Genomic DNA, 26,887 nt, shown 5'->3' with positions numbered 1-26,887 from the left:
AACCAGGTATTTCTGTCCTGTGCCAGGAGAATAACAAGGCACTTCTGTCCTGGTTCACTTATTTCTTTCAGTGTCTGTTATTTGGCTGCTGCCAGGTTATGAGATGGGGCTGACTGGGCTGCTGGCTCTTCTTGCATCTCAGCCTGCCCAGAGGGAAACCTCAGCCCTTTCTTCTGCTTTATTCCTCTTGGTCTCAGTCCTGGGGTGTGTGCTTGATGATTATTCAGTCTTTACTTAGGAAAATCTGGAACTTCTTCTTTATACAGCCTTTTCTTACATTCTAAGATACAATATCCTTCATTGCCCTATAGGCACTGTTGTATTTGGATGATGCTTTAGGTTGTATAGCTTGAAAACCCAAACTATAGGAAGTAGAACATGTAAAGGTTTAATTTGCTCAGTGTTTTACAGAGGGGCATGAAGGGAACACACTGGCTGGCCAAGAATGCAGAACTTCTTGCTCTGATTTTTCATCATGCCTGGGGGCAGCCCAAAGCTTCTGCTGTTCAGTGTTGCTCCCGAACTGGAAACTGTCAAATCACCAGAGCACAGGGTTGTACTCAAGCTAATTAGCCTTGGAAGTGATGTGTGAACACTATGAGATGGAGCGTGCTGCAGACACCTCCAGCCACTGTCATCCTGTGTGAGCTGCTGTTGGGAGCAGCAGCGTTTTACTTGGACTTGCATTTATCTAGGAATGCACTGTCCCATTACTGCAGATGATGAGATTCTTGGGTTCACCACCTTGAGAGCTCTGATGGACATGGGTGGTTTTACAGCTCCTGGTTTGCACATAGAAGTGTCCTGGGACATGGACTTTAGCAACATCATTGAAATCCCATGGAAGATGAACACTGAATCTGCTGATACTTTTGAAAATTGGTGCATTAGAGTTCAGTCAAAACTCTTCCTTGTATATTTCTGCATCCAAAGCCGGGATGTGACGCAGCGAACACAGGTCCGAGGTGAGGAACAGCAACCCTGGGTCTCTTTGTGCCTCTGTGGCAGGGGCTGTATATTTTTCCACTGCACTTGAAACTCATCATCAGATACAAAATGGGCTATGCCAGTATTTCATTCCTCATCATCACACTTCACACCTACATCCCAAGCTACACAAGGTGAGAGTGTCATGCTGGTTCAGCGCCGTTAGTCTTAAATGAAGGTTTGTTTCCTCTCAGGAAGTCACTCAACAGCAGTGTGAGTGCTGAGGGCACTGAGTATGTGTATGGGGTTGTTTGGGTTTTTTTTCTTACTAGATAATGGGAAAAGACTTACTGAAAGAATGCTGCAAAACATTCCACCTTTCCGGACTTGCATATATATATATATATCCACCAGTACCACTGTCACAGAGAAGTATCAAAACAGAGACCTGACTGGAGTTTTCTTTTATCACATCATCCTTTTCCCTCTCTTGCTGCTTTCCTGCTTTTTGGGGATCGAAAGGTGGTCTTTTTGCTTCCTTGCTGTTAACAAAAAGATGTATACAATGAGATACATTTACTGACAATCCCATTGTCCGGGTAGGAAGACACTGAGCATATCTGGGTTTCTCTCTTACTGCTGTGGTTTCCTGCATCTTAAAGAGTTCAGGAAAATATCAGTGCTGTTCAGTTCAGATGTTAGGGGCCATCTGACCCCCCTGCAGTACCGCTGCTTTCAGAGTCATTCTGTGGGTTACAAATATATTGGAGCCATTTTCAATGCAGCTGGAGTCCTGCTTCTACAGCTTGAAAGTAGAAAGCAGAGATAAGAGGCAAGAGAATAAAATTAGCCAAGTTGGTCAAGCACAGCTCAGCTTGCACAGTTAGAAAGAGCAAAGGCTCTGTCTGCCAGTGTTCTCATCAGGGAGCAGCAGCCATCCACAGCTCTGAGTTATCGAGTGCAGCAGAAAACCTTTGTGCTGGAATAGAGGCATGAGACTCCTGTTGTTTCTGCCCAGGGATGATCCAACCTTTCATCACCAGCAAACGTGCACCCATGCTTTGCTCAGTCCCTCCTTGGAGGGCTGGAGCAAAGGTGGAGCCTGGCTCTTTGAGGACAGGACCATTCTCTGGTTTGAGGAATTTAATTTTGAGGAAACATTCCCCAAAAGAGCAATAATCTAATTCCTTGAATTGCTGCTATCCCTATTGCAGCCAGGAGAACCACAGCAGCACTACACAAAGTTTGTCAATTAGTTGATTCGGTCTTAAATGACTTTTTTTTCTGCAGCAAAGTCTATCTTCTTTTTTTTTTTTTTTCATGTTGTTATCTTTGCAGAGGTCTTCCAGTAACGGAGAGGAGGGAAGCATGCCACCCATAATAAATCAGTTACAAAAGCAATTTTACCTACTTCTGTTTGCAGATTGTCCATGAAATGACTGTGATTTCATTCAATTTAAGCCCTACTTTACTGTTTAGAGATTGTGTTTTTCCCAGATAATCCCATGTTAATGACTCTGTGTGGTTCTCTCCAGTTGTTGTTCTCCTGAGCAGCATGAACAGGGACAAGTTTTGCTTGCGCTGGGGTACAGAAGCCAGTGCAAGGATGCAGATAACCCTTTAGCTCTGGGTGATTATGCTGCCAGGAAAAATGACATGGCTCTTTCTGTGATCAGGGGATGATGTCTTGTATGACTCCCTGGTCAGGGAGCTGCCATCTCTCAGTGTCCGGGCTGTACCTTTGCTCTGGAGACCACCACCAGCCAGTTACACTGGGACTCATCACTGGGAGCAGTTGATGGAGGAGGTTCAATCACATTAATTGTGATGGGTCAGTGATAGCAAACTGCTGGCCAAGTTGGGCTAGAAGAAATAGAAACCCAGCTGATGCAAGCAATAGGGAGCTGTAGTGAGTGTTTCTTGAAAGACATTTTGTGCTGGGAACCAGGCAGGCTCACAGTCACTGCTCGAGAGAAGGGGTACCTGCAGTCCCTACGTAGTTTTCCCAGCAGCTGATGGTCAAGTTTACACAACTTGTGTCTGACCATCTTTCAGCATTGCCCTCAAAACAAGAGGGACATGATGCTATTAGAGTGAGTCCAGAGGAGGCTATGAAGATGGGATAGAAAGAGGGGCAACAGCTTTAACCTGCCTGAGGGAAGATTGAGATGAGCTCTTAGGCAGAAGCTCTTTGCTGTGAGGGTGCTGAGGCGCTGGCGCAGGGTGCCCAGAGAAGCTGTGGCTGCCCCAACCCTGGCAGTGCTCAAGGCCAGGTTGGACACAGGGGCTTGGAGCAAGCTGCTCTAGTGGAAGGGGTCCCTGTCCGTGGAAGGGGCCTGGAGCTGGATGAGCTTTAAGGTCCCTTCCAACCCAAACCATTCTGTAACTCTATGATATCAGGAGAAAGCTGCTCCTGAACTGCCTGGGTGCTTGTTTTGCCAGTGGGGAGCACAGTGCAACTCCACTAATGGATTTTCATTTTAGACCTCTGAAATGGTGAGTGGTGACCCCACCTTATTAAAAATTCCACGTGGTCCCTTTGCCTGTGAAACAGTGGGGGGGTGATGGCGGTTTTTCAGGTACAATTATAGCAGGAGCACCAACAAGGGCTCAATTTACAGCACAATCCAAACACAGTTTTCATTAGCTGGACGCTTAGAGTCCAATATGCATCTAACCTCCTGTATCAGAGATGTGTTCCTTTGTTGAATAGCCATTTCCTTCATCAGTTTTCCTTTGTTCTTCTGTTAAGAAGGGCAAAGAACCAAGGACCTCTATGTTCTATGAAGTGTTAAAATACATGTTGTATTTGTAGTGCTGGCATTGCTCCCAGTGGGCCCTATTACTTCAATTAAGCTTTTTAAAGTAAAAATAAATATCTAAACCCTATAGACAAACAAGCTTCAAAATTAAGTTTGATAAGCAATCGTACCTTTCAGGCTGCCAACTGTGTAAATAAATAACGCTTTGAGATCCAAACATGGTTTAAAGTGGTTTTGGGGGGTTGTTTTTTGTAGGGAACGGGCAGTCAACACTTCTCAGCCTGGAACACTTCAACTTACTGTGGGCAACCTGAAACCAGAGGAAACCTACACCTTCCGAGTGGTGGCGTACAACGAGTGGGGACCAGGAGAGAGCTCGCAGCCCATCAAGGTCGCCACGCAGCCAGAGTGTGAGTGTGCACAGCACTGGGGTCTCGGTGCGGGTGGCAGCAAGAGCTGGAGGGGTGAGCTGCAGCCCTGCAGCACTTACAGTGCAACTGTTTCAGGCTTTCATAGGGCTGATCTTAGAAAACATGACCGAGCCCTTATGCACGGTAAATAAAACCTTTCTTCAGCTCGTCATAGTTCTTGCAGAGCAAGACAACTATTACAGCTATTACAAGAACTTAACAACAGCGTATTGCTTGTTTGTGTCATGACTTTGATGATCACACATCCCATCTTCTATTACGCGACAGCGTGAGTGATACCAAAAGCAGTGCTATAGTACATAACACTTTGGTTTTCTACACAGAAATATGATAAACTGGATGGAAGATAACACAAAACATACATAAGGAGTTGCTTTTTTTTTACAAAGAAAAGTGATAGACAAACTTGCTGAAAGATACAGAAACTTTCTACTGGAGAAAACATTTTGGCTTATCAGTGTTTAAAAGCAAACATTTTTCTATTAGTTAATGTTAACAGTAAGTGTGCTTTCTATTTCTTTGGAGCAGGTGGAATCTTTCAGTAAACACTTTTTCTCTATGTCTGATTTTAGTGTACATATTTGCATATGTCTAGTCTCCAGAAAGAAAGAAATTCCTTCTGGTTGTGTTTGTCCTATTGCAGTTTTTCTCCTTTAGAAGGTCCAAGAAGGGCTGTTGTAGAGAGAGGACTGAAACATTTTGGAACCTTTCCATGGCAAAATGAATCATTCTGAAGAGTAGACAGTGAAAATGGGATTGGTATCTAGTTCTCAACATCAGGATGGGTGCTGTGCGTGATTCGGATGGTCATTAGACTGCTTTGGTGAACTGTAGGGGAAATGGTGCGATGCCGAGCTCCTTTTGGGCTCGGCGCACAAGTCCCTGCCAGAATGTACTCACCCTCTGTAGTAAGGTGGGAAAACTAACGCTGCACAAAAGCACAGAAGCTGTTTTACATCGTCACACCCTGCTATGTTCAGAAATTTACTGAAAGGCAATATTTGTCTGAAAACCCCTCGTTGTGTGAAGATAACAGCTGTGCTGTAAACCCTGAAATGTGTTTTCTTGATTCATTGCTGCAAGTGAATCACTGGGAGCTAGGTAGAGGAGGTGGGAATAGCTCTCCACGGGGGTGGAGAGGGAGAAGCACTTGGAAGCAAACGTGGTGATAAGGCAAGCCTTGTGGGGTAGCTTTAGGTGGCTTTTGAACTGTTCTGTTCCCTTTACAGCTAATCTGAGCCCCAGGAAAGGTGTCTATTACAGCTAGTGAGAACATCTGCGATATCGCCTGGCCCAGCAAGGTGTGCTGTGAACAAGTGGAAAAGGGACCTTTCAACTCACATTATTCTGTGGGTTTTGTGTCTTTAGCTTTGTTTATCACAAAACGTGAATTTTACTCCCTGTTGTCACTTCCTAAACCCCCAAGAGTGGCGATGTTACTGAAAAATCACCCAAGATACAGGAATTTCTATTTCTCTCAATGGCCTTGAATTTTAGATACGTCTTCAATGCCTGCCTTTATTTGCAGTTACTGAAGCAAGGTTGTACCCCAGCCCTTTTTGGGGAAATAATTCTTGAAAAGGAAGCTGTGGCTGCCCCATCCGTGGCAGTGCTCAAGGCCAGGATGGACAGGGCTTGGAACAACCTGCTCTAGTGGAAGGTGTCCCTGCTGGTGGCCTGTGGAACCAGATGAGTTTTAAAGTCAACCCAAAGTATTGTGTGACTCTGTGATCCTCTCAAAGCCAGTTTATGAATCTGAGCCTATTGAAAATAAGGTATTGAGTAACCATTAGCATCATTTATCTGTTAGCAATTTATCACTGCTTACACAGACACTCACAAATGTGCATGTACACATTTCTGTATGTGTTTGCAGTCTCTCTATATATTGTGTATATATATTTACACAAGCAAAACAACATTTCAATTAGGAAAATACCTTCCCCCGGCAAAGCCGCAATGAAAATCAGGCACCGCTACCCCCCGCTGATACCATCTGAAGCTGCCACACCACAGTTACCAGCTCTGTTTTATGTGTGGCATAGACATTTGGAATATCTTTCCTATTTAATAACTTCAAGATTTCTCTGAAGTGTCAAGTTTGAGCATGTAGAAAATATTGCATTCCATTTTTCTTTGTGCTTTTTTACTGTTGACCAAATTATGTTATCATTTCGAAACAACTCTCGCTGGTCCTGGGAGGCAGTCAGCCTCTATGTGGCTGTCTTTTAGAACATGCTGTAACTATTGTACAATAAATTACATGGCTGCACATAAATTGAATTTTCACATTATTTGCAAGTATCAGAAGTATTATGCAATCTGGCATTGTTAAAGAAGAAAAAGCTGATGAAAAAGGACATCTGAAATTCATGTCTGTCAGTGCCTGTTTCTAAAAGTGCATACATTTGCTCGGTAATCAGTTTAAAAGATCAACAGAACAAGCTCCAGCTTTTTGAAATAATCATCTGGAATGTATGGGCTGGATTTATATGAAGGTTTTTGTCCCCAGATTAACAACCCCTCCTTCCATTTTTTATTTTTTTTTTCTTTTTGGTAAACTACGACCCCTTTTTCTCTGCTTTTATGGTATATAATTTCACTACAGTATTATCAGTCCAGATTTAAATCCCTGACTGCTTAAGCTATGTCTAATCTTTTCATACCACATGTGGAGACTTTGTGAGTTATTATTTTGGCTCCTCAAGATGCTGTTAAAGCAGCTTGGTAGTAGAGAATAAAAAAAACATCTATACTCAACAAGGAGGATTGAAATTGTCCACCCCAGCTTTGAAAGCTGTTTCCTGCTGTGGGACCAGTTCACCTCTTTTCACAACCCTCATGAATTAAAACCAGTTTCCTAATAGATCTATGTCTCCCTGATGTGTGTATTAGTTGGTGAAAGATAGTTAAGATGAATAGGAAGGCATGTTTGTGTGCCCCAAAGAAACCTAACGGTCTTGCTTCAGCCTCATAAAGTCTCATCTTATCATCGCCATTCCAGTGAAGTCAGTGCAGTGTGCACTGACATCTCAACTTCTACCCAACCATCTTTAAGAGCTTTATAAGGAATAATTAATTACTGTATCTTTCTGAGGTAAGGAATTGGTATTATACCTACTTAAGAGAGGCCCAGCTGTGTCCCCATATGGCTACCCCCTCCTGCACTACACTGAGGAGCAAATCTCTGACCCCCTGAGGGAGGGAGCAGCAGGGATGAACTGTGCTTCCCATCCTAATATCCTGAAAATGGGAATTCTGAAAGAGAAATAGACGATTCAGACTTAAACAGGAGAAGTCTAGGTTAGATATAAGGAAGAAATTCTTTACTGTGAGGGTGCTGAGGCACTGGAATGGGTTGCCCAAGGAAGTTGGGAATGCTCCATCTCTGGCAGTGTTCAAAGACAGGTTGGACAGAGCCTTGGGTGACGTGGTTTAGTGTGAGGTGTCCCTGCCCATGGCAGGGGGGTTGGAACTTGATGATCTTAAGGTCCTTTCCAACCCTAACTATTCTATGATTCTATGATTTGGGGTGAATTTATGCAGTGAGCGAGGCATTTTGCAGTGGCTAGAAGGTGATGTTATTTGCACAGGAGACTTGTGTGACTTCGGCCACTGAGATCCATGCCTGCCTAGATGCTTTTGTAGACACTTTCAATTCCATTAGAGGATCCCACATCTAACCTCAGAAGTCAGTCACTTTATTCTTTTCCTTTTTTTTTTTCTCCTTGTCACTCACTGGCTGCACCTGAGTTTTCTTGCTAGAACAACTAGCAGCAAGAAGTACCATCAATACTGCATTAGAGGAATCACACCAGGAGCTATTAAAGTTTTTGGTTTCATGGTGAGGTGTCGTTTTTTTTTTTTCCTACAGGTTTTTCAGTGGAGACACTATTCTTTGAAGTTGTTGCACAGCAAATGTTAAAAAGACATAGAGAAAGTTGCTACAGCCATCTCTTTTGACATACATCTCTTATACAAATGTCAAACCCGCACAGAAAATTAAAAGGCCATTAAAATTAATGCAATGAAATCTCACATGAAAAAGCAAGGAAAGAAAGAGATGTCTTTAAAGCCCACATAGATGACAACATTTTCAAACAATAATCTGCTCCGTATATGCTGATCTGTGCAAGTTAAGTTTACAGAGTAAACGTGTGCTGGAGTAATTGAATTTTCTAAAGACTTCTATCAGACCAATCCCTTTTAGACACCAGTTCAGAGATGGTGCCAGATTGTTCACTTCTCAGGGCTGGTAAGGGTCCTCAAGCAGGGCTGCACCCCGCCAACGCTGGATGCTGTTTCAAAGAGCTCTAATGCCACATTTGCACCCTACTCAGCTATTTTAGGTACCAGTTTCAGTCACAATGATAATATTGATGCTATAAATAGTGCTAAATGGTCTCACCTTGCACTAGAGCAGCTTGCTCCCAGCCCCTGTGTCCAACCTGGCCTTGAACACTGCCAGGGATGGGGCAGCCACAGCTTCTCTGGGCACCCTGTGCCAGCACCTCAGCACCCTCACAGGGAAGAGCTTCTGCCTAAGAGCTCATCTCAGTCTCCCCTCTGGCAGGTTCAAGCCATTCCCCTTGGCCTGTCCCTACATCCCTTGTCCCAAGCCCCTCTCCAGCTTTCCTGCAGCCCCTTCAGGCACTGGAGCTGCTCTCAGGTCTCCCCTTCAGGAGCCTTCTCTTCTCCAGGCTGACCCAGCCTAACTCTCTCAGCTTGATGATCTTTCCAGGGCCATTGCAACCCTCGCTATTAATTAGGTCCATAACTTTTTTTCTTTCCTTGCTCATGCCCAGGTAAACGTTCGTACAAGTTGCTTGAAAAATATCCTTCATGACAGGGATTTCCCTGTTCATCAAGTGCTGGTGTAACAAAAATCAATAATTTTTAACAGACCTATAGCTAGTCCATCAGCAGCCTTCCCTGCTGCAGCCCATCCTGCATCACCTGTCAAAGTGACGAACAGAGGACATGGCAGTCCTGCCATCCATCCATCCATCCATCCATCCATCCATCCATGCATCCATCCATGCGTCCAACCATCCACCCACCCAACAATCCTTTTACAACATTGAAGATATTATTTTAAATTTCATAAAATGTCTGCCTGAGTCTTCATTCTCACCCTGCCAAATTTTGTGTGTACAGAAAGGTCCCCAGAATAATGAATTGGCTGCTTTGCTTTTGAGCAATGTCCATTTTGCAGGGTGCAGGGTTATTTCTACATTTATATATATATTTATTTAATATATTTATGAATATATGAAAGAGCTGAGGTGGGCAGAAACCTAAGCATCTCCGGTGTAGTGCCTTGAGAGTGATTTTTTTCTTATCATTTGATGAAAGGGTGAAGCAGTACTGAAAAATGTTTTCTGTGGAGTCATTAATATCCTCCTCATTTGTATGTATTCTTCCATAATGGCTCAGTAAAATACACCCTGGGGTAACTTTATGCCATTCCTGCATGGTTCTTTAATTTTATGAGTAATTTATGTGGAGCATTGTAGGGGGGAGGAGGTTTTCAATCGCTTTAAATGAAATGTATCTTTCTAAAAGTTGGGTAGACATGAAGGAAAAGGTGGAGGTGTCTTGTTCTCTCTGTCTTAGAATCCTGGTTTTTGGTTTCTCATCCACTTTTTTCCCTCTGCTGTTTTGTTGGAGTTTTGTGGGGTTTTTTTTGTCTTCTTATCTCTCTCCTTGAGAGAGTAGAGTTGCTTTAGTCTCAGCTCTTGTAAGTAACTTCGTAGAATCCGAGACTGGTTTGGGTTGGAAGGGACCTTAAAGCTCCTCCAGCTCCAACCCCTGCCATGGGCAGGGACACCTTCCACTGGAGCAGCTTGCTCCAAGCCCCTGTGTCCAACCTGGCCTTGAACACTGCCAGGGATGGGGCAGCCACAGCTTCTCTGGGCACCCTGTGCCAGCGCCTCAGCACCCTTACAGGAGGCATCTTCACTTTGCAGAAGGTCGATGCAGGAGCAGGATGAGGTCTAGCTCTAACTTCCTGGTGATGTCCACAGCACAGGCCAGGTAATGCTCCTGCCCTGGCTCCGGTGTCATTAGTGCTGCTTTCTGCAGTGGAATATATGAATTCAGATGCCCTGCACATATCTGTGTTATGAATTTTATCTTCTGCTTCTTTTGTGTTTATTTACATCGGGTTGAATTTCAAATGAAGTAGAAATTCATTTCATTTTGTGGGGAATCTGATCTGTTTTCTTATGGAAAGCCAACTGCCAGCCCCTGCTGCCACCTCCCACACTGCCCAGACACCTCTGCTGCACTGTGTCTGGGTCTGTATGTGCTGCGGGGCAGTCAGGCCAGCTTCTGCTTCTTAGATACATTTAAACTGGAGTCAGGTCTGGTTAATAGAGGCTGTTAGCATTGATAATTGAGATTAAAGATCACCTCATGTTGGTTTATTCTTCAGATTCTGGCTAGCTTTACTGCCGTGGTCTTTTTCTCAGTCTTTTATTTCTCTTTCAATTCCCATTGAATTTCTAGTTTTACTTGTGGAACGAAATGCAGTACCTTAAGTTAGATTCAGTTATCCCATCTGCACTTACCTGATGAAGATGTGGTTCATTGTGTGTCATGGGGAGGCTGATTAAGAGTTTTGTAAAAGGCCATTTACAACAAGGAGGGTTTAAATAAGAGAAAAAAATTCTATTTATGCTATCCTGCTTCCTAGAGACTTTAGAAAAATATAGCAAAGGAGGAGAAGACAATCTTCTGCACATCTTCTTTGGAGTTCAGATTGATTCTGACCTTCCTTTTAGAGCAAGAAAAATAGGAGCAGGTGAGCATGTGGTCAGTTCTTCAGTTGTTCTGTAAATCTTAGGATGATCAGATTTGCAAAAACATTTATTCTGCTAAAATTTTCCAACTTTTGAAATAGTCTCCAACGCTGAGGGTATTTCCACCCTCAGTATTGCAACGGTCATGCTACCTGTTGCCTTTCTGCCCCAACTCTGTCCCCCCTGGAGCCATGTGCTGTAAGGAAACCTGGTGAAATACTCATTCAATTCCAACTGAGCCATAGTGCTGGCTGCAGAAGCTCTCTGAAGTTGAAGTTCTAGCTGGGTCATGCAAAGGCACTGAGCAAATTGCTCTGTTCCTGTATATCATCATCCCTTTGATTCTAAAATGGCCACAATGGTGAAGACATGCTGGAATCTTAATCCTTTCAAGATATCATGCAAGCCTCTCTTTTCTGTGAAGGCAGATTTGGGTTATTAGAAGTGGGAGCATTTGTTACCATCTTGGTACACCACGAGTTAAAGTGAAAACCAAATCAAACCCAGAAAATAAAATTATTCCTTTTCAAATTGTCTTGGATTCAATTTAAAGTATGGCAAATTGCTTGCTGTTCATCATTCATCTTAATTAACTGAAATAATGAAGTCAAAATCTTTTTTTTTTTGGAGGTTTTGTTTAGTCTTTTTTTTTTTCTGACCAGCTCTTCTGCCTCCTTTGAAAAGTGTAAGTCTCATTAGAAAGTTGCATTGTTATATGAAATAACTGTAATTAAAAGTGAATTCAAAAGCCTTTGCATTCCCTTTATGAGACTTTCATAAGTCTTGGTGTCCTGTGATTGTGCTACGATTTCTGCAGAGGAAGAAATGCAGTAAACAACGAACATGTATTGTATGAGATGTGTATTAATATATACTGAATTTTATATCAGATGTACACTGAAGTGTCATTATTGCACTCTCGAGTAGGTACCGCCATAGCTTCACGCTTAGGACAGAATTACTGGTGCATTCAACATGATGTGAACCAGTGACGGCCTCAAGGGTTGTTTTCCTCCTGATTACTGACACGGTCACCATACCAGGAAGACTTTCTCTTCTGAGACATTGTCGTGATGGCTGAGGGTCACTCAAAGAATCACCATCAAAGGTATTAGCGAGGGTAGTTTTAATAGGAATTCCTGAAACATGCGAAGGAGTTAGTTAGAATTGATTTAGAATGACTTATTTTACACAGAGACCAAAGATGCAGAAAGGTAATGGAGACCCTCCCGCTGAGTCACAAGGTTAAGAGTGGACCCTCTTGCTTTCTAAACGCGTGATGGAGCTTTAGTGCAGCTAGGTCCAAATCTTAGTCCCAGACTTGTTCAGCTGTTTACGTCTCAAGGGTTACATGTGTAATGATGTAGGACCGTCTAAAGAGTCACTGCTCACAACAGCAGCAAAACATGATCTTACCAGGATGTTGTAAAAGTACTGGTTCACCAGAGATGGGATTTTTGCACACCCTTTGACCTAGCAGCAGTCTGCAGTGTTAAGGTGAATAGCAAGAACCTCCTCTCCTCCCAGTCTGCTGAGCCTTGGCAGTCTGATGGTTGGTGAGGGCTCTTACAGGTATTTCCAAGGGGTTTAAAATAGTGCTAAATTACAATCTTTTTTTCCAATTGTTTTTAACAGATCTCTTCTGCCCATTCTCATTAATTTGAAATTCGCTTGTGAAAGAATAGTGAGGGGTTTTTTTATACTTAAAATTTTTTTCTTTGTGCTTCTTTAAAATTATTTTGTGTTTTTTCATCAGACTTTTTAAATATAGGTTGAGGAAAGAAAGTTAAGGGAAAGGACCATGGTTTTGGGGATCACAGGAAAATATGGTGCTGGAGGCTCTTGTATTTTGAAGTACAGGAAAAACAATTCTTAATTGCTTTCCTCTTTTTTTTAATTAGTGAAACAATGTGTTTTATTCTGTCATCCAGTACGTAAAAATTTTGAAAAGCTTATACCAAAATTGCTGCAAGTAAAAAACAAAAATTCTAGAAAATAAATATTTTTGTTTGAAAATGTAATTAATGGATTTTTCAGTAATGGTATTATTTTGCCTCATTTTTCTTGCTAAGAAAAAAAAATTCACCCTTTTTTCCAAAAGTCTTGATGCCTGTGAAGACCATGTTTACCAGAAATAACCTACTTCAGTGAAAATACTCCAAATGCTCTAAATGAGAAAAGGGATTTTCCATTTCTGAGGCTTTCCTGTGCCACACACTCCTGCCTTTTAGGGGCTCATGGAGGAGGCTGATATGACGAAGTCAGTGCTTGCCACCTAATCATTGCTTTTGTAAATAATAAGCTTCAGTGGCTGGAAGTACATCTAATTCTGGTCCAGGTTTGCTGAGATGCAAAGGCACCATTATGTGAGCAAAATACTTTGCTTTGACTGACTTGACAAGAAGGAACAGAAAATTATAGCCACTCTTATCTGAAAGAAAAAAAAAAAAGAAAAAAAAGAAAAAAAAAGGGAAGAGATTAACATATGTTAATCAAGTATGCAAATAAAGAAATTTCACCATTTGCATGAAATCTCCATATTGATAGGTCCTTGACGTAAAGAGTGATGCAGAGGCAGAGGCGCAGTGGCTGTGACTGGATCCCCTCATCCAGGAGCAGTGTAGGGCAGACAGACCATCTTCAGCACCCTTCACGGTGGCAGGGTTTACCCTGCACGCAGATGAGATGGCAGTTTGGGGATGTGGGTAAGTCTGAACCTGCTTGAACGAGTCCAGAAGATGCAACGGAGATGCTGCAAGGGCTGGAGCAGCTCTGCTCTGGAGCCAGGCTGAGAGAGCAGGGCTGGGGCAGCCTGGACAAGAGAAGGCTCCTGAAGGGGAGACCTGAGAGCAGCTCCAGTGCCTAAAGGGGCTGCAGGAAAGCTGGAGAGGGGCTCTTCATCAGGGACTGTAGTGGTAGGACAAGGGGTGATGGGTTCAAACTGGAACAGGGGAAGTTCAGGCTGGAGATAAGGCAGAAGTTCTTCCCTGTGAGGGTGCTGAGGCGCTGGCACAGGGTGCCCAGAGAAGCTGTGGCTGCCCCATCCCTGGCAGTGTTCAAGGCCAGGTTGGACACAGGGGCTGGGAGCAAGCTGCTCTAGGGGAAGGTGTCCCTGCCCATGGAAGGCCATTGGAACTGGATGAGCTTTAATGTCCTTTTCAAGCCAATCCAGTCTGGGATTCTATGGCACTTGACAATGATGAAGATGTCACCCTACCTGTATGAGATATGTCACAGTTGGAAGCTCTTTCACACCAGCGTCCATTTTCTCCATCCTTACATCCCTCAAGGAAGTGTTTTGATGCCACAGTCCTCGAGCAGCATGGTTGTCCGCTCCACTCGCTGCTGGTGAGATGCAGGACAGTGTTTCACCAGCTAGATTTGGCAGGTACCTTTGGCACTGTCTGATGTCCCTCTGGACAGGAGCGCTGGCGTGGCATTTTGCTGAGATTCATCCAGAAATCTCTGCTGACCTGCAGACTACTGGGATGCATTTGTCTCCCTTCAGCTTTCTTAGAACAACGGCAATTGTGGCACCAGTAATGAGCTGGAAATGAAATAAGTTCACCAAGCCTGATTTGGGCACAGGGAAGTGACCAGCTCAGTGCCTCCAGCTGATCCAATGCCACTAAATCTTATCGAATAGCGGTACAAATCCCTTCTGAAACCTTTTGATCAGAAACAAGGCTACCTCTATAAAGAGACAGGTTTTATTTGTAGGACAGCTGTGTGTGGAGACCTCTATTAGGCTTGAGGCCTTTTGTGCCGTGATTTCCACGAATTTAAGGGAGGGATGAGATCTGAGACAGAAGCAGACTGTTAAACCTCTGTAGCTGAGCAAGGGAAGCACTCCAGCCTACTATTCCTGGGGACTGACAAATCACTTAATTCACGTAGGTCCATTGGCCCCTTTCATATCCGTTGCATCTGTGGAACGTACAAGCACATGGAGGTGTTTGATTAACCATCTGCTGAGCTCCCATCAGGAGCCTGGGTGCTGCAGTCACCAGTCCTGTCTCACCAGGAGCTGGCAGGGTATGAGGTGCCCAGCCACAACCACTCTGGTCCTTCGCAGTAATACACACCAGGAGAAGGTCGAAGGGAAGATGTCCTATAGAATGAGCTGCTGCCAAGAGACTCTAAAATAGCTTTGGATATAGGAATTGAAATTCTGTTTCAGCTCTGTCTGAAATGCATTCATCTTTGTTTCATCTGGACCTTTCTTCCTACCCTAGAAATCTTGCAGTATAAATAGGTAAGATAAAGAATGGGTAGGAGATATATTATTATGCCATTTTATGGGAAGGAAATTGAAGCATAAAAGCATTAAATTATTTATCCAAGCTCCCTCTGGAAGTCGGAGCAGAGCCAGGATTGCTGTACCCTGTGTTTCTGTGCACTGTTTCTCAGAATAAAAGGTTGAATTTCTGTCCCTGCTGAAGCCAATAAGAGTTGCTTTTTAGTTCTGTGGATGTTATCATTTCACCTAAGTGCATAGCAGGGCCTCCAGTTCTTGTAAACGCCCTTCCATTCAGAGAGGTTTTCCTTCCATTTTTCAGACCTCAAACAAATGCAGGGCATGTTTCAACACCCAGAAGCAGATGGATTTTGTAACAAAAGCCTGTTTTCCGACTGAATTCATCTCACTGACTGCAGAATATGTCTTTGTTGATGGTATTATTTCAGTGCTCATGTTTGCACCCCGTATTTGCTCTCAAACAGCTTATTGACATTAATGAAATCTTAATCAATTTTGATTCTCAGAGAGATCTTCTCCCCAGTGCAAACTAGTACAATGACTCCCTCCTCCATCCGCAATCCTGTGGCTTACCTGCCACAAATACAGCCCGTCAGCACTGTGTAAAAATAAATGTTCTCTTTCTGAGCTTAGTGTCCGGGCTGACAGGTTGGTTTCAGCGGCTCAGCTCCTAGAAGTGTGCACTGAGATACATACTCAACTGTTTAAATGTCAGGCCAAACAAGGATGGGAGTGAAAATGTGAGTGATGAAGGTACTTTTTAAAGTTTCTCTCTTAATGAGGTGCCTGCAAAGGTGTTGAGCGGCTTCTGCTGCACATTTCTGGCCAAGGGCTTGTTTGGCAGGAATATCTTCGGCTGGAAGAAACATCCAACAATCATCTAGACCAACTGCCTGTCCCCTTCGTTGCTGACCAGAAGTACAAGCATGTTGTTAAGGGCGTTATTCAAATGGCTTTTGAGCACTGACAGGCTTGGGGCATCAAACACTTCCCCAAGAAGCCTGTTCCAGGCTTTAACCGTACTCTCTATAATGAATTCCTTCCTCATGTGCAGCATAAACCTCTGCTGGTGCAGCTTTGAACCAGTCCCGTATGTCACAGAATTATAGAATGGCTTATGTTGGAAGGGACCATAAAGCTCATCCAGTTCCAGCCCCCTGCCATGGGCAGGGACCCCTTCCACTAGAGCAGCTTGCTCCAAGCCCCTGTGTCCAACCTGGCTTTGAACACTGCCAGGGATGGGGCAGCCACAGCTTCTCTGGGCACCCTGTGCCAGCGCCTCAGCACCCTCACAGCAAAGAGCTTCTGCCTAAGAGCTCATCTCAGTCTCCCCTCTGGCAGGTTAAAGCCATTCCCCTTGGCCTGTCCCTACATCCCTTGTCCCAAGCCCCTCTCCAGGTTTCCTGCAGCCCCTTCAGGCACTGGAGCTGCTCTCAGGTCTCCCCTTCAGGAGCCTTCTCTTCTCCAGGCTGCCCCAGCCCAGCTCTCTCAGCCTGGCTCCAGAGCAGAGCTGCTCCAGCCCTCGCAGCATCTCCATGGCCTCCTCTGGCCTCGCTCCAACAGCTCCACGTCCCTCTTGTGCTGCTGCCCCAGAGCTGGATCAGAACTGCAGGGGGGGTCTCTCTGTCGATGGCAAGAATCCCCTGCCTCGACCTGCTGACCACTGTCATCTTGTCACTGCATCCCAGGATAAGAAGGTAACACCGTACTCCCATCTTGTCTCTTGCTCCAGATTTGGACCACAGGTACATTTGTGGTCTCTGGTGATGTACTTGTCCCCTGAGCTCCCTTTTCTCCCCAGACCCCTGCCTCTCCACAGCAGGAGTGTGGAAGAAGACACATTTCCAAACCTCCTCTGGTACAGGCAGCCCCAAAGAGGCATTTTCCCTTCACTGTAGAGTTCAGATCTGAGCCATCTCCATCGCATCGCTTGGTGGTACTACCCTTGGTCCCACATTCCTTAACAAATCAAATACTAGATTCATGCATCCATCTGTGGTGCACAGCTGAGCATCACGTGAAGAGTTAGAGGGCAAACTAATGAAAACCAGAAGACTCTGTGAAAACATAAATGACAGCTACTTCCAAAAGCTGTCTTCACCACCAGCTCCTTTGGATAACACTGGAGGTATCCATGGCAGTCCTGCCAAATAACTCCTATGCCTTCGGAGCGTGTCCAGTGTGGGTAAGCAGGGTTTGCTGAATTAATAATTACACTGTTCTCTGGAGTCGCATCTTTCTGTGCAGCATTGAACCAAATTTTAATGAAATATCGTTAAAGCTGTTAACTACAGAGAAAGAAAGGAGGGGAGAAATCAAAGGCACAATCAAAGCATGCACTCTATTATCAATAACTGCAAGTGGCTTCATAAATGTTTTATGTTATAAATGTTTTCAGCGCAGATCAGCACAGAACCAGCTGTTTAATCGAAGTGAAATGTAGTAACAAGAACATTTTAATCATTGCATTTCATTATAGAGAAGAATGAATCACCAGGAAAAATGTTTTAAAAAGCAGCTTTATTTTTAGCAGATGGAGATTGCTAGCCTGACACAGAGCTGGAGACCAAGGAAGCCTAACTCAAGTTTAACAGGCGTATTCTTTTAAAAGAATTGGGTTGAGATAAGTGGTTTTATTTTCCTTATAAAAGCATGGTGCTGGTACACCCTCTCTCCTGGGAAAGTTTAATGTTTTCTTGTACTTGAAAGGATTCAGAGCATAAATGGCACACTTGGTCCAGGAGACCCATGGCCATTAGGTGGGAGATCGGTTTGGACTAGGGGCAATAAAAGTCAAGACCCCTGGGACCAGAAGGAGAAAACAAGTAGGACTGTGATCTTTTCACCTCATTTTTAGGCATTCAACTTCAAGACGACTTCAGAGTCATCTTCAGGACTCTGCCTTCTTGTCCACAGGTTGTCATACATAATTTGGCATCAATACACCTTAGAGCCCAAGACTGGAGCCCATCAATAGCTTTGAAAGAAGGTCGTTACCTTGTGATACAGCTTGATGTGACTCTTTACGTGCCAGAGCTGTGCTCAAGGAGTTCAGGTTCTCCTTCCCATGGCCTCCATTGGAGCTTTGGTACGAGCCAGATTCCCACCATCACAGGCCAGGTGGCCTGAGGTGCCGAAGGGAGAGCTTCAGGAACTGATAAAGATGTCAGATTTGAGAGATATGCTTGTCATGTTTAGGCAGTTGCCAAGCAATTTCTGACGTAGTTGCCTACACCCCTATTTCAGGCACTTCAGTCTTGCTTATGTCTTATTAGCTATTATTATCAGAAATCTGACTAAACGATACCAAAGAGGAAATGTCTGTGTGAGAACAGTGAAGCTCATGGGGGTAGATACTGTGTTCCTGCAGGTTTTAAAGAGCAGTTGATTTTGTGAACATCTGGCTTTAAGCAACTGAAAGTGAGCAGGGGCAATACCAGAGTCTCTCCATGACGAGATGCTTTTACTGGCATACAGAGATGCCTGTCCTTTCTGCTCCTACACTACATCAAACCTGTGGGATTTATAGAGGTCTTAAAGGCCTCATACCCTACAAGCAGCAAGGTCTTCCCAGCAGCTATTGCCCTCTTCAAGCTGTGGAACCCCTCTTCTGAGTTCCTCTGGGTCTGCTGACCCCAGAATCAAAGCTGCATTGCCTCAACTCGCACTCTGGAGGTATGAATCCAAATGCCACTCCTCCTGTGGGAGGCTCCCAGCTTGCCCTGTGTCCGTGGTGCATCAGCAGCCAGCAGAGGACATTTACTGTGAGGGTGCTGAGGCGCTGGCACAGGGTGCCCAGCAAAGCTGTGGCTGCCCCATCCCTGGCAGTGTTCAAGGCCAGGTTGGACACAGGGGCTTGGAGCAAGCTGCTGTAGGGGAAGGGGTCCCTGCCCGTGGCAGGGGTTGGAGCTGGATGAGCTTTAAGCTCCCTTCCAACCAAAAACGTTCTGTGATTTTATGATTCTATGTGCAGCACTGCTCTGTAAGATGGAGAGAGGGAATGAGTTGTGGATGTTCTCTGGAGGCACTTCACCTATGGCCAGCTGCACATGACCTCGTTGGTGTTATATGGACTGCTGGCAGATGAGCTCCAAAATAGCTCAAGGTCTGTTGAATCTGTGAACTGCTGGAAGATTAAAAGCAACACGTAACATTACCCTCTTGGCTTGGGCCAGCTTAGATTGGAAACAACAGTACCATTCAGCAACGAGGATGTTAGGAGCCCAAGTAGTCACTTCTGCAATAGTATATACCTAAGATCAAGGTATATATCTGGTGCCTATGGTAAGCATCACCTCTGAGCCCCAGGAACATTGGCTTTTGGGGCAGTGTGAGGCATACTCTTACAGCACAGCGTGAATACAGCTATTCACCCTGGTAACACAAGATCAGCCACACTGACAGCTAACATTAGCAACAGCAGAAAAGAAGTTCATGCGTATTTCTAAAATCAGTATTGGATTCAAAAAAAATACCCAAAGCGTTCGACCATTTCTGGCTTTGGACCTGATTGCTTTTACTGCTGTTGAATAGGAGAGATTCCACCAAATAACCCCAGACTTGGCAGTTGTGAGAGCGGCATCGAACTCTTTGCAAGCAATTGTTGTAGCTTCTATTTCAGCAACAGTCTGAAGAGCCAAACCAATCTTTTGTGGGAGAGGAAGGGCATTCTCAGAGGGAAGGGTGACTTTGAATATATTGAAGCATTATGTGGAGCCACCAGTAAGAGAAAAAGCATCAGTCGTCTGCCTGCCCTCTTTCCTTTACCCTTTTTTCTTAGAGAAAGGATGATGTTAGTTGCAAAAGACTGACTTTAGAAGAAATGTGATTTAATGTCTTGCTTTAATGGAATGTAACGCAGTTCTAGGGCCTGCGTGCTATTTAGAAAAAGAAAACTTTAGGGAAAGATTTAAAACTTAATGCCAATTTTCATGAGATTATTATTTGACAGAAAGGATCAGGAGAGATTATTAAATGCTTTGTGTGTGTTGAAAATACTGAGACCTTAAGCACATTAGAGTGCCTGTCAGAAATATTGAAATAGAATGAAAAGAGAAACTGGGCAAAGGAAAGAAAAATATATTGAATGTATCTACGCTGCATCTAAACCTGAAATTACTTGTGATCAAATGGTATCTGTGTACTGCTGACATCACATCTGGGCACTTTTCTCCAATGCTCATCCCTGCAACCCATGTCCTGTGGGAGAGGGCTGGATCCAAGGAGCGCGGGGTCTGCTCCTGCTTCTCACCACACACAGTTTACAATAGAGAGCTGCTAGTGTGAAACTGCCTGGTAATGGGGATGTGAATGTGCAGAAATGTCTTCAAGAGGAGCTGTAATCTGCCATGCATTCAACAGCTTGTGAGTTTGTTTTATGCCACAGGACACTCCTTATGGGAAGTGGAAAGGTATATTTGGTGATGAAGATTTTCTCCTTGACTTTTAAATTTGCCACAGTTACTCATTTTTTCTCTTCCAGTTTAGCTCAGGTTCAAGATGGAGGCACAGACTAGCTATAGATAGCCTTACCTCCGAACACCAGGTGTCATGGAGTTTAGGTCCAGCTGAAACATGCAGGGAGTGATTTTGTGGGGAAATAACGCTGGTAGTTGCAGGAGTTTATTAAGGTTTTTTTTAGCTCTTTTGTTTTCATAAGTGATTCAAGCTGACATCCAAAAGTGTGATGTGGCTGATGTGCGATAATTTGCATCCAGGCTGAAATTGGTGCATTCTAAGACACAGTCGTTGGCAGGGGATTTGGACTGCATGGTCTCCAGATGTCCCTTCCCACCCTAGCAATTCTGTGACTGTTATAACAATAGGTGACCTAGAATAGCTCCCTGAGCACTTATCAGGGATTGTTTTACCAAATAAACCAAATAAAGGATTTATTTCATAATAATTAATAATGGAAATGCCCCATCCCTGGCAGTGTTCAAGGCCAGGTTGGACACAGGGGCTTGGAGCAAGCTGCTCTAGTGGAAGGTGTCCCTGCCCATGGCAGGGGATTGGAACTGGATGAGATTTAAGGTCCCTTCCAACCCAACCCATACTGCTGTTCTGTGATTCTGTGATTGGTTTGTGTTGCCATTTGAGGAGTAAACGCTTATTCACCCAGCAGCATGACCTAGTGTGAAGGCCGATCTAAATTTTACATTTCAAATGATCTCTACTGAAGGCTCACACTATTGCAAGCCTCTCTGTTTTCAGAACTAATCAAACCAGGTAATAGTTTCAAGGATGGGATACTTTAGCACTTCTGTTGATGTTATTTGGTTTGTAAGATGAGCTTGTTACAGCCCTTCAGTTTCTGTAAGTGCTGGGCACCTTGCAAACACAAGAATATTACTCAAGAGCAGAACTGGGATTACATATTAATGTTGAAGCTTTTGGCTAGTGAGGCCAAACTTTTGAGGGCAAGTTAGGGGTTGCAGATGATGAGAGGTCTCTGGTCCAGCCCCTATGCAAAGCAAGTCAGCTTCAAGATCAGCCCAGTCATCAGGGCTTGATGTGAAGAGCTCTAGGATGTCTTCTGACCCAACCCATCATGCTCTCAGATTTCTGGGGCCTTGCAGGAGCAATTTTGCTAGATGTGGTGATACCAGCCTAGAGCCTAGCCCTCATGAGCTCCCTTGCTCATTAGAGCATGCCAAGGAGTCTGCCCTTAACGCTTCATCTCAGCCATCATCTGTGATCACTCAGGCAGCTAAAATAGTGAGCAATGCATAAAGAAGTTTAAACAGATAGCGCAAACAACTTCATGTGCACAACATGAGCAAATATGCTAAGTAAAAGCTAACAGAGGGATCTTGAAGACAATTGCTTGCTAAAAGAAACCAAACCCTGCTGCGGCGCACCAGATCAATTTATAATTTAATAGCACCAAGCTGGTACATACAGAGCTGGGACAGAAACACACATAGCCAACTGGAAAGGCACTTTAAGCTCTCAGTTGGTGTGTTTATGAGATGATTGTATGTGTTGGTGTTTGCCTGTGAGCTTCTCTAATGGCAGTTCTTTGCTACAGCTGGTCTTGGAGGATCAGGTTTGCAAGTTTCTGGTTTCCTACTACCATAAAATAAATGCATCTATTGAGTGTTTTAGGTATCTGTGCCAATTAGTTCCCAGAAATTCAATTTAAAGATGAAGTTCATCCTCTGAGCCAAAGGCACCGAGTTGTAGCATAGCTGGAACAAGCTTTTTTCAGTATTTCACAGAATCAATTTGATGTGTTCATGCTGCTAAATCTGCAACAAGTCTTTTTGCACTGTATTTTCCATGGGTTTATCCATGGGTTTTCCATGGGTCCCTTTTGTATCCTGTCTGGATTTTCTGAGGGGCTGAAGATTTGCTCTTGTTGGCACCCCTGGAGGTGCATCCTGGGCTGGCTCTTGCCACGCACTGGGGTCCAGGGGCAGTGGTGGGTGATGTGGGAATGGGGTTTTCACACTGTCCTTTCCTTTCTGTGCAGTGCAAGTTCCCGGGCCGGTGGAAAACCTGCGGGCTGTGTCTACCTCACCGACCTCGATTCTCGTCTCCTGGGATCCTCCTGCCTATGCCAATGGCCCCGTCCAAGGCTACAGACTCTTCTGTACAGAGACAGCGACGGGAAGAGAGCAGGTGAGCAATGACCAGAGTGGTTCTTCTCCCACTGTGAAAAGGAAGAGGAGATATCTGTGAAAAGGAGATGTTTGGTGTTGGCATCTGCAGGTCTTTAGAAGGACTCAGAGCAAGAGGTTTTACAGATAGATACTCCATGGTAGGTAAACTTTGCACGGAGCAGTGATAAAAGAGCAAATCAAGCAAAATAAAAATATCCACCAGCATAAAATGGGTTCAGAAGGCAGAAGAGGCACCCTGTTATATATCAATCATCCCTCAGTTTTACACTGAAATTTCAGAATAATGCTGAAGAGCATCTAAAGACCCCTTAGACTCCCCCTGTACATTGTGCAGAACCATCACCGCATTGATAGCAGTTTGTACATGTGGTCTTTGTAGAATATAGATTTTTTAGTTGCTGCTTGCAACATCCTTCTAGTGGGAGGGTAAAATAATATGAATCCAGGCTAGAAATTACGTGTTTTCTCTCCAGATTGGCAGATGCTTACAGTAAAAATTGCTGTTGATGTGCGCTTAATTGCACTCTTAACTCCGCCATGAGCACATGGTTTTGAGGGGCAAACAAGCAACCTGGCTTTCTGAGAAACTGCTCAGACACTTCCCACCGGCCATTTCATGATAGGAATGCAGCAGTAGCAGTGGAGATGAGCTGCTGTGGAGCTAGCAGTGGAGGTGATGGGTAGAGTATGGCCTTGAAAGGTTGTTAGCAAAAAGTACAGCAGGGAAGAAAGTGGAGATGTCTTTTTTCTGGCCTGATAGCACATGATAATCAGAGGCATCAGCAGTCTTGTGGCACATGCTCCAGTATTCCTACGGGAACTTTTATACCATCCCCACTTTTCCTGCGCTTGCTTTATTTTACTCCTCCTTTGCTCCAAAATTCCCATTTGACTCTGTGTTTATTTTCCTCTTTCCCTATCATGTACCCATGGAGTAACAACAACGGGCTTAACTAGGAAAAAAAGAAACTTTTCTCCTGCATCCTATGTAACTAAACACAACAATTAGGTGCAAAATTCCCCTCCGTGCCAAAGCTGTGGGCAGGACTGCGGATGAGTGCCGAGAACCGAGCTGTAACGAGCCACTCTGTTACAAATTGCCTTTTATATCCACTTAAATGAGGATTTCACTCTACTTGTCAAAGAGTGAAAAGCTCGCCTCTAATCCTCTCATCCCCTGGCATGGCTGCAGCGCTGGCTGACACGTTTCCCCTTGGTTTATTGTCTCTGTGTGCTAGCACGTGGAAGTGGATGGGCTCTCGTACCGGCTGGAGGGGCTGAAGAAGTTCACCGAGTACACCCTACGCTTCCTCGCCTACAACCGCTACGGCCCCGGCGTCTCCACTGAGGATGTGACGGTCACCACGCTTTCGGATGGTGAGTGGGGATAGAGGGGGCAGGTTGTGTCTGTTGGTTGCAATTATCAGACTTCTTATTTTGCCACTATATCTTGGAAGAAGCAGCAGTGAAGCAAGGAGGTTATTGAATGTGCAGGACAGAAACAGGAGGTTCAGTACGTTCCTGGAGTGGTACCCTCTGAGCTGGTGCTCATCTCCAAGGATAATTGGTTCATTTCATTATTTCTATGTCTAGTGATAAGGATGGTCTACTTCTCTATTTTCTCTGTAACATAGGCACAGGTGTATCCTTTGAGCATTTCAACAGATGCTATTTTACTACAGCTGCATCTGAAGAGCGAACTGCCTGGGTTTTCCTCTTGCTTTAAACACAAGGGTAGCAAACGTGCCAGGGCTTCAATCTCTGCTCGTCACACTGGCTGCACCAGCATCCCTCCCGAGCTCGTGCTGTACTCCTGCGGTTTGCAGGCTCCAGGAGATAAATTGACTTGTACCTTGCAGTCAGAAGCACTTAGTTATGTTTGCTATTGTGCCTGACTCCTCTGGAAGTCACTGAGCCTGATCCCCGCACCTGGCTAAAACAGGAATAACTTCACTGGAGTCATTTGAGCTACATAAGTATAAAAACTGTACAAATGGAGGGGAAATTCTTTCAGAAGGGTTGGTTGGAGGTCACAAAGCAGAAGCTAGACGGGGGACAGGCTTCAGAGGCTTCAGGGATGTGCCAGCTCCTGGCAGAGCTCCACAGCCAGAGGGGATTTTTCCATAACAACACTTTCTTCAAAGATGACATGAGGTGGGCAGTAAGCTTTTAAAGTGAGGTTTGTAAACAGCTGATTTTCCTTCTGCTAAAGATTTAAGCAAGTTATTTTCATTCATACTTATAAAGCAAGGTTTGGTTTTTCGGTGGCCCTGCCCTGGGTTTGGATCACTAATTTAAGGTCACTTTCATGCGGAAAAAAAATGTTTACTTTTAAATGAGAGTATAAAAACAGGGAGTAGGAAAGAAATATGTTGCTGCAGGCTTCAGCTAGGTATGTCGGGCTTACTGGGCTTTTCTGTCCTCAGAAGTGCAGCAGATAACCTGTGCTAATGAGCACATCCAGAAACAGAGCCTGGTGTGCACCTTAAGTCACATAAAAATTTCACTGTTAGTCACAGAATCTTTGAATCCCAGACTGGTTTGTGTTGAAAGGGACCTTAAAGCTCATTCACTTCCAACCCCTGCCACGGGCAGAGACACCTCTCGCTAGACCAGGTTGTTCAAAGTCCTGTCTAACCTGGCCTTGTACATTAAAGACATCTTCCCTTCTATGACAGAGGAAAAAAAACAAAACTAAACTGGATGAAGAACGAGGGTGACTGAGATTTATCCTTTATATTTGCAAATATTTATCTAATTTTGTTAGAAATTTGATAACTCTCCCTTGTTATTCTACCAAAAAAGTTAGAAAGCTGAAAATTTGTACAAGAATGGCAATTTTCTGTCTGGTAACCCAGTTGTTTCTGAATGGTCCATCTAATCAACTAAAAATACCAGTTTCTGGGCAGGGTTACTGTTTTAACCTGTGTTGTCCTGGGCTGTATCTTCGATGGGATTCATCTCCACGACCCCACACCTCGGCTGGCACTCTTATTGTACGTTTGACACCTCTGCAATATTTTTTTCAACTGCTACTTATGTCTACCCAGCAAATTCAGTTTTCCCTTGTAATAGAGGCGGGACCTTGGCAGAATAAATTACTTCACACTTATAATTATAAAAACAAAAGGAAAACAAGTGAAAATGCATATTTTGCATAATATATGTAGATTTAATTCACACCGTGAAGTGTAAAACTGCAGCCCTGTTCTCCACTTTGGTTTTAAATGTCACCACCATAAATGAGAAAGGGAAAGATTCTTATTCATGAGTCTCAAAATTATCTTCCGCAAGTGTTTAAAACGCTTTACCTGTCTGTGAACAAAAATCAGTGCTAACGAGAAGGTTTGCATGAGACTAGTCCAGAAAACAATAATGTGCGCAGGTGCCCTTGTTTCAGGAATCTGGAAAGAGATGGTATTTATTTTACTCTGTGTTTAAGCAGAAGCCTGCTCTGCAAAGGAGTCATTTGGTTGCAGTTTCCCAGTGTTCCCCTTTTTTGGAGTAAGTCGAAGAAAAAATCCTTTTAGGATTTTTTACAAGGGACAGGCCAAGGGGAATGGCTTTAACCTGCCTGAGGGGAGACTGAGATGAGCTCTTAGGCAGAAGCTCTTCCCTGTGAGGGTGCTGAGGCGCTGGCACAGGGTGCCCAGAGAAGCTGTGGCTGCCCCATCCCTGGCAGTGTTCAAGGCCAGGTTGGACACAGGGGCTTGGAGCAAGCTGCTCTAGGGGAAGGGGTCCCTGCCCATGGCAGGGGGTTGGAGCTGGGTGAGCTTTAAGGTCCCTTCCAACCAAAACCACTCTGTGATTCTGTGATATTTTTTCATCCTCACTATTCTGGGTCTGCCTGAAAGCACTTTGGTCTCTTGCATGAAGAAGAACAGCAAAAAAGCCCGAGCAAAAGCCTGTCATTGCCCAAGCCTGGGTGAAGGTGGTAGGGGTTCTAGTTGTCCCAGGGAAGAGAGGAGGGAATGGAGAAAGCAAGTCCTCATCACTGAAACTTCCTGCACTTTCCTCTTTTACAGTACCATGCAGACCTTTCCCAAGGTTAAGGTCAACTTCTGCTAGAAGGATCCACAAT

At 44.3% G+C, this 26,887-nt stretch overlaps 1 protein-coding gene across 1 annotated transcript in view; it reads left to right on the top strand.

Moving 5' to 3' along the window:
• The window catches only part of DCC (DCC netrin 1 receptor), a 606,685-nt gene that overhangs the window by 426,172 nt on the left and 153,626 nt on the right, over positions 1-26,887 (top strand). Inside the window, exons 9-11 of the mRNA XM_061450469.1 lie at positions 3,945-4,099; positions 22,656-22,804; positions 24,045-24,183. Coding sequence (XP_061306453.1) covers positions 3,945-4,099; positions 22,656-22,804; positions 24,045-24,183 — 443 coding nt within the window. The remainder of the gene's footprint in view (positions 1-3,944; positions 4,100-22,655; positions 22,805-24,044; positions 24,184-26,887) is intronic.

This window comes from Pezoporus flaviventris, unplaced genomic scaffold (assembly GCF_033815535.1).
Source record: "Pezoporus flaviventris isolate CSIRO_AGI_PZ_B2104156 unplaced genomic scaffold, CSIRO_AGI_Pfla_v1 ptg000010l, whole genome shotgun sequence".
NCBI lineage: Eukaryota > Metazoa > Chordata > Aves > Psittaciformes > Psittacidae > Pezoporus > Pezoporus flaviventris.
The sequence above is the reverse complement of the archived record's forward strand: the minus strand, read 5'-3'. Positions and strand labels throughout refer to the sequence as shown.